At 42.8% G+C, this 12,793-nt stretch overlaps 1 protein-coding gene across 1 annotated transcript in view; it reads left to right on the plus strand.

Moving 5' to 3' along the window:
* OXSR1 (oxidative stress responsive 1) overlaps positions 1-12,793 on the plus strand; it is a 98,759-nt gene that overhangs the window by 33,622 nt on the left and 52,344 nt on the right. Inside the window, exons 4-5 of the mRNA XM_017828668.1 lie at positions 1-49; positions 12,224-12,365. Of these exons, the coding sequence (XP_017684157.1) occupies positions 1-49; positions 12,224-12,365 (191 nt within the window). The remainder of the gene's footprint in view (positions 50-12,223; positions 12,366-12,793) is intronic.

Here is a 12,793-nt window from a genome sequence, read left to right on the forward strand (position 1 = left end):
TTCGTGGTGAAAGATGAGCTTTGGCTGGTGATGAAGTTACTTAGTGGAGGTGAGTGGTGCAATTTCTTTACCCTAAAAGGCAACGTAAAAACCTGTCTTCCTGTAGTACCCCTTCCCTTATTTACCTCCTAAGCTTCCCACTTGTGAATTAAGAGATTTCGTAGACTCGTAGAGTTTAGGTTGGAACAGACCTTTAAGATCATCAAATTCAACCATTAACCCAACCCTCCCAAGGCCACCACTAAACTGTATCCATAAGTGCCACATCTGCATGTCTTTTAAATACCTTCAGGGATGGTGACTCCTGCAGACTGCCTGGGCAGCCTGTTCCAATGTTTGACAATGCTTTCCATGAAGAAATTCTTCATAATATCCAATCAAAACCTCCACTGTGCAACTTGAGGTCATTTCTTCTTGCCCTATCACTTGTTACCTGGGAGAAGAGCTTGACCCCCACCTGGCTACAACCTCCTTGTAGAGAGTAATGAGGTCTCTCCTGAGCCTTTTCTCCAGGCTAAACACCCCCAGCTCCCTCAGCTGCTCTGCATCAGACTTGTGCTCCAGACCTTTTCCAGCTCCACTAACCTTCTCTGGACCTGCTCCAGCACCCCAATGTCTTTCTGCTCATGAGGGGCCCAGAAGTGCACACAGTGCTGGAGGTGCCTCACCAGTGCCAAGTACAGGGGCAGAATCACTTCCCTGGTCCTGCTGGCCACAGTGTTCCTGATACAAGCCAATGGATATCATTGGCTGTCTTGCCCACCTGGGCACACCTGGCTCATGTTCAATTACTGTCAACCAGCACTCCCAGGTCCTTCCCCACTGGGCAGCTTCCCAGGCACTCTTTTCCAGCCTGTAGCACTGCCTGGGGTTGTTGTGACCCAAGTGAAGGACCTGACACTTGGCCTTGTTGAACCTCATACCATTGGCCTCAACCCATCTCTCCAGCCTGTCCAGATCCTTCTGTAGAGTCTTCCTGCTCTCCAGGAGATCAATGCTCCCACCCAACTTGGTGTCATCTGCAAACTGACTGAGGGTGCACTTGATCCCCTTGTCCAGATCATCGATGAAGGTGTTAAACAGGACTGGCCCCGATGGTGAGCCCTCAGGGACACCACTGGTGACAGGCTGCCAACTGGATGTAGCACCATCCACCACCACTCTTTGACCTTATCCATCCAGCCTCTTTTTACCCAGCCAGTTTCTCTGGCAGAATGCTGTGGGAAATGGTGTCAAGGGCTTGACTGAAGTCTAGGAGACAACATCCAGAGCCTTTTCCTCATCCACAGACAAGGGTCATCTTGTCATAGAAGGAGGTCAAGCAGGACCTGCCTTTCACAAACTCACAGTGGCTGGTCCTGATCACCAGGTTGTCCTGTATGTGTCGTGTGATGGCACTCAAGATGATCTGCTCCATGATCTTCCCTGGCACTGAGGTCAGACTGACAGGCCTGTAGTTTCGTGGATCCTCCCAGCCCTTCTTGTAGATGGGTGTCATATTTGCCAACCTCCAGTCAACTGGGACATCTCTGGGGAGCCAGGAATGCTGGTAAATGATGGAAAGTGGCTTGGGGAGCACTTCCACCAGCCCCCTCAGTACTGTTGGGTGAATCCCATCCACATGTAGTCTTGTGTGTGTCTAAGTGGTGTAGCAGCTTGCTAACCTTGGATTTCCCCTTGGATTTCCCCTTGGATTTCCCCTTGGATTTCCCCTTGGATTATGGGGGCTTCTTTCTGCTTCTCCATTCCTGTCTTCCAGCTCATGGGGATGGGTAAATATTAATAAAAGAAATAAATATTTTAAATACATGAATAACAATATTTAACTTGAACCCATTTAGCTCAGAATTAGCTTCTCATGTTATGTACATCACTACTAACACTGAAACATAGTGTAGCTTTTTAAAATCACTGCATAGTTTACACAGAGCCAGGGAAATTTCCTCTTTCTGAGTTTATTCTCTCTGGCACTGGAGAAACAGCTTTTTTTGATAGTGTTTAAAAAGTTCTTATCAGTAATGTTTTATTTGATGTCATAATATTTTCCAGGATCCCTGTTTAAGTTACAGTTGAGACAAGAAGTGGAATCAAGTTCTGGATAATAACACAAAGGACTGTTGCTAAATCTTAGGCCTGTGTTTAGGAAGACTTCATTTTCCTGGCATCCTAGTAAAAAGGAATTGAAAACTGAAAAAAAAAAAAAAAACAACTCCCTGTTTTCTTGCTTTCAAACAAAAACTTCTTGGCTTCTCTGTTCTTGGCTTAATTCTGAAAACTGTAAAATGCCAGAAGATGATGTGGAAAAATCTGGCTAAACCTGTTGGCTTTTTCCACAAGAGCTCAACAGTGCCCATAAAACATGTGTCTTTGAAGATGCTCTTTAGAGGATTTTAGCAGTTCTCTTGAGGGAAATCTCATTTCATACCAACTTAAGTCTGTCTTAAAGAGTTTTTAATGTCTCCTGTGCTCATGTGTTGTTAAGCAGTACTCTGTCTTTTCTTGGAGGGACATGTAACAGGTCATTAAAGATATGATGGCTGGTTGTGTGTGGAAAAGAGTCCCCTGCCAGCTTACAGCAAGTTTTGGTGTGTGTGTAAAATGTGTATCTATGGGAAAATTTCCACAACATGAGGAAATGGCATTTCAGGGGTGCTGGAGATGCAGCAGCAATGGGCTTGGCCTTTTCCAGAAGAGTACACAACCTCTTTGAAGAAAATGCACAGCTGCCTCAGTCATTTCACAGCAGTTTTCTGTCTGAATCAAGTCACGAAGAGGCTCATCCTTGAACCACCAAATGCTGTTTCTGTTTGTTCTCAATTTTGTGTGGAGGTGGTTTGTTTTTTTTTTTATGTAAAGCTGGGAAAAAGTCAGGCTCTTTATGGACCATCATTTCATTATTGAGGCACCACAGATGTAAAGACTATGCTGGAAAATTTCTGGAAAAATAATCATTGCTTCAGAACCAGCCTCTTGGAGGTGTGAATGAAGACCTGCTTCTCATTTAATATTCCTTTTTAATGGGCTTTTATGTTATACAGCCTGATAATTGACCCTTGTTCAGCTCTGGCATTCAGTGGGGGACTTCCAGTAAAGCAGTGCTAGGAAATTTTACTGCTTCTTACTCTGTTGCATATGTTGGAGACCAGGGTCAGACAATAAAAGACAGACTAGTGTAATTCTTCCCCCTCCCAACATTTCTGGGAGTCTGTTAAATTTTCTCACTTAAAATCAATAATTTGAGGGCTGGAGGAATTGCTAAAGTAAATGGAAAGAGTTTGAGAATGACCTGGCAGTTTCTAAGCAAGAGGGTACCTTGAGAGGTATTTTTCAGCTGTTTTCACTTTATACTTTTTTTAAGTCTATGCTTGAGAAATCTCAGATCTCATAGGCAAATTCTACAGGACAGTCTTAAGGATGGAGAAAGAAACTTGTGTTTGGAGCTTTCTGACTGAAGAGCTTTTTCATTCACTTTTAATGAGACTGTTTTCAGTTGGTTTTAGGCTGAGTGATTTATGTAACAAGAGACACTTTTAACACTGCTTCTCATTCCTTTGAGCGTAGTCCTTATCAGTAATAAAGTGTCTCGTTTTGCTGTCATTTGTCATCCAGTGGGAAAAATAATGACCTGGGTTTCTCAACAGGAAAAACCTTTGGGCTGGTTTATAAATCAGAAAGCAAAAAAAAAAAAAAACCAACAAGAACAACAAACAAAAACCAACCAAACAAAAACCCCAAACAAACAAAACCCAAGCCAGGGTGCAGCCTAACTCTTTCATTCCATCGAACTACTCAGGAAGTGTGGACCGAGATTTGTACATCCCAGTGAGCACATGTGACATATGTTTTGATGTCCATTCTGTATCTCGATTGTGACTTTTGTACTTGAGAATTTATTCTGGGTAAAAGTTCAGAATCTAATTGCTTCTTTTCCATCAGTGTACGCTGGCGTGTGCTTTCAGGCTGAAACTAGTTTTAATTTCAGCCTACTTACTCTGACCTTATTACTTTGATAAACAGCCCACAAGACAGCCCAGTCTGTAATGCAAGCCTTTTTTGTTGTTGTTGTAAGTGCAGTTTAATTTATTTTCTGGCTGCAGTCTTTTTGATGAAATCCTAATCTAGCCATACATGCAAGTGTTTCAGAAATGTCTCTAAGGGAAAATACTCTAAATCCATGGAGTGCTATAGTCTGACAGTGCCTGGCTCCTCTGAGCCGGCTGACAGTGCACTCAGAGGTACCTTAATTACCTGACTGACATTGTCACTGAAACAGAGCTGTTTGTCTCCACAAGTGCTGTGTTGGTGGAAGATACTGTTTTGTGTCTTTGGAAATCTCCAGCAGTGAGGAGGTGATGTGCTGGGGAGCAGCACAGAGCTGCTGATATGCATCAGAGCCCAGTCAGGCTGGTTGGAATCACTGCTGGGAGCAGTTTGAACTGGCAGATTTGACACCGAAGCAGGTGTGGAGTTGCTGATGGCAGAAACGTGGCTGTGATGAGATCCAGCTGGTCCTGACACGAGGTGCCAGTGTGTCCAGTTACTGTGACACCCTCTTTCAGATGTGGTGACGTGTGTCTGTGTCAGCTTTCTGTTTCTGTTCCCTTCGGTAGAAATTTCAGACCCTTTTCTCTAATGATGGAAGTTTTGTAGGGATCTAAGCTTAGCAATGTCAACTTGACACCCCAGCCTTTGGGTCCGGTGTTACTCCAAGCTAAACTCCAATGGCTATTTCTAGACAACTGCTGACCTGCTCTTTGCCTCCCTGGCATTCCCCTGTCATGAATTTTACTCATGCCTTTTTAAAGCCAGCTGAAGCCCAGTCCTGCTCTCAAACTCCTGTGGCTTTTTAGTAGGAAGAAGAGCAGCTGTCCTTTTGTTCTTATGCTTTTACTGACCGTGACCTGCTTGCTCTTCTAAATTCTCACTGCATTTAACAAGAGCTCTCATTTCACAGGTGACCCAGGGCTGTAGATAACTCTGTAAAACAGTTGCTGCTATGAAACAGCTGGCTCTGGTGACTTGCTACATCACACAACAATTTTTACTGTCCTAGCCCACAGCCAATGAGACCTCTAAAATATTTTTTAAACTGTATGCAAAACCTTTAAATATTGAAACATTTCCAAATGGGGCTCTTGGATATTCTGCCTTCTGGAAGCCTTCTAATTAAATCTGCTAAGGAGATTACTGTATTGAAATAGTTAAACCTTTTATTTTCCAAAAGTTTACAGATTATCTGATCAACTTCTTACTTCAACCTTTGATCTCAAGTTCAGCAAGCCAGACCAAAAAGGAGGTAGGCAAGTCTTAGGTCTCCACTGGGGACACAGGACATCGTGTTCCATTTCTGCTGTGTTAATCTCTGATCTGGCCTCTCCGAATTCCAACTGAATTATGATCAAAGCGTAAGCCACGGGTTCTTAGAAATCCTTGTGTTTATGTTGAATTATTTTCTTAGGAGAGAGCTATGCTGTTTTTAATCCATCCTGAGGGGTTTTAATTTTATTTGTAGAAGCACAACTTAATTTCAAACAATTAAGGATAAGAAGCAGGAGATGGGACTGTACATGATTGCAGAATGTACATGATTGTGTGTAGATACATCACCATTGTCCCCTGTAATAGGAAAAGCATGAAAAAATAAATAGTTTGTCTTCAGATTTTTCTCCTATAAATGTTTTGATCTCAACTGCAATAGGCTGTTTTGCTCCCTTTATTGTATTATCTTATTTTCTGCCTTGATCTTGTCATGTTTCTTAGGCATCAATGCAAGTGCTCTAGAGGGAAGGAGGCAAAAAATGGAATTTTCCTCAACTTTCCCTCTCAGGAGGTTTAACCAGGGTTAAGAAGAAACTTCAAAACTAGAAACTCCAGCAATCTACTGAAAAGTCTTTTCCTTTGCTTTATATAATTTGTCCTTTCCCTTCCTTCAGTGTTCTCTTGCTGTATCTGTATTTCTCAGCCCCAGAAGTACCGAATCCAAGCAGCTCTTCCTTTTGCATTTTCTTCATCTGTTTGCCAGAGACTGACAAGGTGCAGATTCAGTTCCTGGCTCTGGTGACAGTCAGGCTCAACGAAACCGCTGGCTAGTGCTGGGATGTCTTAAAAGAAGCAGTGATGAATCTGCCAGCTCCCAGTTCTCAAAGATGCAGCCTGTTCAGCATCAGTGTTCATCAGATTTGGGGCAGATTTTGGTTCTCACAAAGTTTTGTAGTAATCCCCAGCACTGTTTTACATCCTATTTGTGCCAGGCCTTCAAATGGCAAATCAATGCAGGTACTGTTACCTGCCTTTTTTTTTTTTAATTGGAAATTAAATTAAGGCATTAAATTTTCCTGCTCTGCTTGCCAGACCAAGTTAAAGGAGGAATTTTCTTTGCATTTAACTTATCCTGTATCTTTGCTCTGTCACCTAAGTTATATTATAACACGCAAGATATGGTTCCCACAGCAACCAGCTCTGCTGTACATTTCTTTTGCCTCTGGGGACACGTAAAATTCCAGCTGGAATGCTCCTGCATTTATCTGTGATCTTGTTCCAAACCAGCTTTTCTTTCTGCTCAGGTTTTCGTGCCCTTCTCTGCTCAGCCCCACGTGCTGAAACATTAAGCAGTGTCACTGAAGACTGTCATGTGGATACTTTCTTCCTTTCCTGAGGAAGAATGTCAGAAACAGGCTTCCTAAATGCCATTCCACAGGCTTGCTGGAGTAGGTGAGGCCAAAGAAATGTGCTCTGGATTTGGAAGAGGAAGTGTTGATGTTTGTGGTGGTTTGCTGTCGAAATCGAATCAGTGGAACAATTAGGACTTCTTGCCCTGAGGGTGTGATTACATGGAAGTTTTCTTCAGCAGCAAAGCTGATTTAAGGAGTTCCTGGCTGTTTGGTCTCCACCCTGCCTTGCAAAACCGGATTACCAGTTACTGCAGTGATCCCACTTACAGCATGGCTTTGTAAGCTGGTGCATGGGCACAACAGGGAGCTGGTGAACTGTGGGACTCTGTCATCTCATTTTGCTGCGATACAAAACCCCATGTCTTTGGAGCAGCACATAGTGCAGGGTGTTGAAAGAGGCAGTTTTACTGGATACGTGTGTAGGGTGCAAGACAGGACTGCATTTGCTGGGATCCAAGACAGTCCATTGCAAATGGTCTGTCTGATGTCAGTGTACAAAAACTGAATATGTGTCTCTTACAAATTCAGGATATTAATCTGCTGGTGGGTTACTTGTGTCTTCATTGTTCAGATACTGTTGTCATGGGTGGAAATCAGCTCTACTTGCTTCTGGAAAGTTGGCTTTGGTGGATTGAGTCAGGCCTAATCAGATAGTCTCTAGCCTTGCCAAAACGGGACAAGACAACTGTGGGGCTTCTTGCTCTTTACTCCTGGGGGAAACTGGAGGGAGCAGTGGGACCCCTGTTCCTATTGTGCAGCTCTACAGACATGAGTCTGTCTGTCTGAAGAGCTGGTGTGAGCAATAAGGACTCCAGAAAAAGTCACTCACTGCATGTTTGCCTTTGACCTGCACTAGTTACAGGTGGGGCTCTATCATGTGAGGATAAGTCTGTGTCCTGGGAGTTCCTGGTCACTTGTGCTGTCATTAGGAGCTACTGCATTAACAGCTTTCGGAGCAGACTGGGAAACTTGGGAATTTCAGCAGAAAACCACTTAGGTTTCAGTTGCTGTACAGTTGAGTACAGCAGTACAGAGTAGATGTATTCCATGACCACTAGTGTGAGAGTACATTGAGACATTTCAGTGATGAATGACAAACCATGCTAAATGCTTTATCAGATTGCACAACATCTCGTAGGCTTCCTGTTGATGTGCTGCACAGTGCATATTTGATGGGCAGAAATTTGTTTATAGCTACATTTTTTCCCCATCAATCCCTAAACGTTGTCTCCTTTCTTTTGTCTTCTGTTGGGCTTTGAGATTAGCTGCTCATCACTAGATTTCTTTAAACATCCTTGTTAATGACAGCATTATTTATATTTATGGTTAGACTCCAGTTCTGACCCTTTTCTCTGTGTCTTGTTTTGTCTTTTCCTGATATGCTTCCCTTCTGGGCTTGGAAGAGCTTTCCAGTCAGCTTCAGCCAAACCTAATTTCTTTTGTTCTCTCTCACTTGAGGCTGACTGACCCTCCTGTGCTGTGAGTCTGTACTTGCTACTTGTGCATTTTTAATGAAGAAAATCGTGAGGGAATTGTTGTAATCAAACCTAATACCATGTGTGATACACACCAGAGTGCTTCATAATGTTATCTAAAATTGAAGTTTTATTTTAGGGAGGAATCAAAGATGTTGTTTTTTCTTTTAGAGGCATTGCAGTGGATTTGTTTTCCCCTTGAAAATCTTGCAACTGTTCTATAATACAGAGCTAGGTGCCTTATTTCCAATGTGAATCCCATCTTCTGGCCACTAGATTATGGGAGACTTCTGTCTTACACAGTGAGATAGAACAGTTTGCACATGGAGCACAAATCCATAGTGAAACTGCATTTAATCAGAGATCCAGCTGCATTCAGATGTTCTCTCACTTCTCCAGTTACTCCTAAACTGGTTTGGAAGCTGGCTCAGGAGCTGGCAGTGCCTGCTGTCATGCTGGTGTTTTCAAGCAGTGTGGTCAGTTTGTAAAGCACATGCTCTTGTGTGCTTTAGATCAAGGTTCCAGTTCAGCTGAATTAGTTTCCAGTTCATTTTAGCAGTTATTGTATTGGTGGACTGGGAACAGCCCACTTTGTGCAAAATGATCTGGTTTTCCCCTTGGACTCAGGATGGGGCTCTGATCCACTGCTCTCTTGTGGAGTTGGTGTGAGTATTTGTCTGCATCCTGGTGCAGTGGAGTTCTTACCCTGGTGAGTGTGTCACACACTGAACTGGGACCCTTGGGAACAATTCTGCATTGAGTTTATCAGCCTGGTTCTAAAATCCAATCCTGACCTAGCTGAAGATGTTTTTCTTAACGGCGAAATTCCCATGACTTCTGCTTTCAAAGTAGTTTTTTGTTTGGCTGTGTGTTTCTGTTTGGAGTTCTGGGTATTCCACTGCTCCATGCCAGGCTTCCTGAGCCAGAATGCTGGAAGATTTCGAACATGGCACGAAGCAGTGCTTGGAAGTGCAGCTTGGCTTCTTTCTTTGTATTCCATGGTTCTGTGCTTTATGAAGTTGCAATTGAGGTGGGAATTGAGATCACCTCCCAAATGTATTGATTTGTGAGGTGGAAAAATCCCAACTTCATGGTGTTGTGGTGCCAGTAAGCCAAACCCTGAGCAGACAAAGTGGGGATAATCCTAATAACATTTTCTCCAACAGAAAGGTGGCTTTTGTGTTGCTTTTCTGCTGTTTCCTGCACTAAGCATTTTGCTGATCCTTTTTTTTGCTGTTCTCCTTTCTGTAGATGACTGGCAAATTCCCCCCACTTCTATGAACACCTCAATGTGAAAGTGGTTTTTAAAAAAAAATTGTGCTTAAAAAGTGGCAGGCAGGACTGGGAGCAGATACAGCCTGGGTGTGAATCAGCCCTTTCACAACCAAGGCTGGCTCTGTGCGTGCCCTCTTGTCTGTCTGCCCTCCACCCCCTTTTCTGGGTTAAATACAACCTCTGACTTGGCTAAACAGAGGAATTTTTGACCAAATGAATTTGAGCACCATATGATCTGCCTCCTCATGTTCCCTGAGCCCTTTGCAGGAGAAGGGAAATGCTTGTGAACAAAGTCTGCTAACAGAGTTGTGGGTGGAAAGAGGACAAAACGAGTACGTGAAGAACCACATATTTTCACTGGACTTCCAAAACAAGTGACAGTTTGTTCTCCAGATAAAGGCACATTTGAGAGGAAAGACCTGAACAGTGAAAGTAGAGGGGATTTTGGTGGTTTTTTTTCTTGGTGTCACAAAAATTCTTGTCCAAAATAAGAAACATTGAGGTTTGTAAACATGAACTGTTTAAATATGAAAACGTGACAGGCTGAAGTCCCCTCGAGTCCTCATGGCACACAACAGAAGATCCTTTTCTCAGAACATGAAGGTGAGACTTCAGTGAAGGGGAACATGCTCTGACATCTGGGGTTTTGCAGTTTCCTTCAGTAGAGATAATCTTGCTCTCATTCAGGAAGTCCAGTGTATATGTCAAAACAGCCTGAATTATGTCTGGGTGAAACCTTTGGTTGAGACCCATGTCCAGACTCACTAAGCATGAGTGTGTTTCTCTGCTCAGGTGGGGTGAAGGAAGGCTGAAGAGTACTCTTGCATAAAATGTTGGGGGGATGTTATGTAACTACATTTCTGTATTTTTTTTTAATTTTCCTTTGTTTTTTTTCCTATTTCTGTTAATTTCTGCTGTGTTAAGATTGCATCCTCTGCAAATATCCTGAACCAAGCAAAGATTTTTTGTGAAGAGAAAGCTGGAGGTAGCATTCAGGGCAGCCAGGGAGCTGGTCTAACCACTTGCTGCTCACAGAAGGGCTTTACTCCCCCATTCACAAATGTTTCTCCCTCCTTCCTACCTTCCTTTTCCTCTTTGTTGTCTCCAAAACCTCATCTGTTCACAGGTTGTGCTCACTACCAACCCATTTCTCCCTCAGTTTGTTTTTCAGTGGATTTAGTGGGTGTCTTGGTGTATACAGTGTGAGGACTGGTGCTGGAGGGCCAGAGGAGATGGAAAGTGGGAATAGTGGCTCTCCTGGCTTCAGCAAGCTGTTAGATGAGCTCAGCACATACTGCTTTACACAAACTGAGGGACACTGGGAACCCAGGGAATTGTTGCCCGTGCAGTTTGAATTGTGCAAAATGAGCCTTTGCATATGTTGTTTGTGTTCAAACGTTGCAGCCTTTTTGCTTTTGTCTGAGAATCCAAAAGGAAAATAAAAATGATCTGCACAATTGTTTTGGCCTAGAAATTCAAACGGGATAGTTAATAAAATAAATGTTAAAGGAGGAAGGGGGTTTTGTCTACCTGAACCTGAAGAATGAGAAGAAAATCGAACCAAAAACCTCCATTGTATTTTTCCACTTCAAGAATTTACAGGGTGGAATTTGTAATTCCCCCATTGACCAAACTCATGAGAGTAAGTTTCTGTTCTTCAGATACAAAAAAACTTATGTTTTTTTGGTTGTGGATTAGGAAGAATGAACTTCTCTAAACTTTTCTAAAACTGAGCTCAGCTCTTCTAAACTAGCTGAGTTCGTACCGAGATGTTCTTTCCCTGTAAGCTCCCTGTTCAAAGACAAGCAAAGCTGGAATTTGTGCTGTGTAGTTGTGCCTGCTTTTCTCATTCTTTAAGAACTTCCCAGTACCGCTGACATTGCTTTGTGCCCATAGCTGTAAAAATCCTGCTAGTCCCTATTCAGTCATTAAACCATAGAAACTTGAGTTTGAAGGAGCTAAACAGCAGAGGCTTAGACATCCCATACTGGACCAATAAAAAGTTCTGAGAAGACTGTCTTCAGTCCAGATGCAAATACAAAGAGTACAGTACCCAGTGTATCATGAAAACAGGACCTTGCACAAGAGGCATGTAAGGAGTCGTTGGTTCTGCTTATTCCTGGGTGCAATTCAAAGAGGTGGTTTGTTCTGTAAAGTGTGGTTTGTCATGGAAGATGATGTCATTCACACCATGCTTGGGAGAGAGACTAAACATGATGCTTCTAGGGAAGGATCTAAGCCAGTCCAGTTTAGTGCACAGTGGAGAAGTGACTTATTGTCAGAATTCAGCCTCATTTGTTCTCTATTTAACGATTTCCACTTTTTTACTGTTAGGGTGGTGTCAGCCCTTTAACAGGTTAGATTTTTCATGCTATTTCTCTGCCTAGGATTTGTAGGAGCTGAGAGTTTAATTTTATCAAGCTTGTTGCCTTCGGCTTGTGAGTCCTGGCAGCCCCCTGCTTTTTCCATTTCCTTGCTCCAGCTTCTCCAGTGCTCAGCACTAAACCAGCTGTAGCATCAGGATCTACTTAAAAACCTTCCAAGAGTCTTGTGTATGTACATGCCACATTTTGGCTTGTTCAAATAACTTCTCAGTTACTTGTGATCACAGGGGTTTTGTAGTCAACCTTGAGGATCTGCACCCAGGTGTGCATTGTTGCCTCTGCCTTCCTGCAGCAAAGACTTCAGCCACTGAGTTTGATCCTGAATTCCTTGGACTTGTATATTAAATGATTATAAACTACACTTAACTGTGAATAAATACTTCTAGTTTGAACTAAGGTGTTCAACTCTCTTCTCTAGGCTCTGTTTTGGATATTATCAAGCACATTGTGGCCAAAGGAGAACACAAGACTGGTGTCCTGGATGAACCCTGTATAGCCACAATCCTTAAGGAGGTGCTGGAGGGACTGGACTACCTGCATAAAAATGGGCAAATCCACAGGTATTTTACATTTTTCTCACCTTTGTCATAAAATGTTCTTGAAACAGAGTAGCTGAGCACACACAGTCTCATCCCACAACTCACTGTGAGGGCATGAAGAGAGGAAAGTAAAGGTGGGAGCTTAATCAAAGTGCAGAATTCAAATGTCTGTAGTCTATAGACTACATCTGTATACTAGGCCAAATTTCGGTAAACTTTGGGAGATTGAAAGTTCTGACACAGAGAATCTCATTCAAAATGTCAACAACCAGCTGCAAAGTACAGTTGTTGGAGCTGGAAAACTTCAACTGGTTTTGTTTCTTGCTGAGCTACAAATCACCAAGAGCACTGCATAAGCAGTGTTGAGCAATTGAATAAGGAGCCCTTCAAGCCCTGATTTTTCTTTTTAAGGTTCACTGCAAGATCAACATAATGAAATTTGAATTTGA

Source organism: Lepidothrix coronata, unplaced genomic scaffold (genome assembly GCF_001604755.1).
Source record: "Lepidothrix coronata isolate B3197 unplaced genomic scaffold, Lepidothrix_coronata-1.0 Scaffold151, whole genome shotgun sequence".
Lineage (NCBI taxonomy): Eukaryota > Metazoa > Chordata > Aves > Passeriformes > Pipridae > Lepidothrix > Lepidothrix coronata.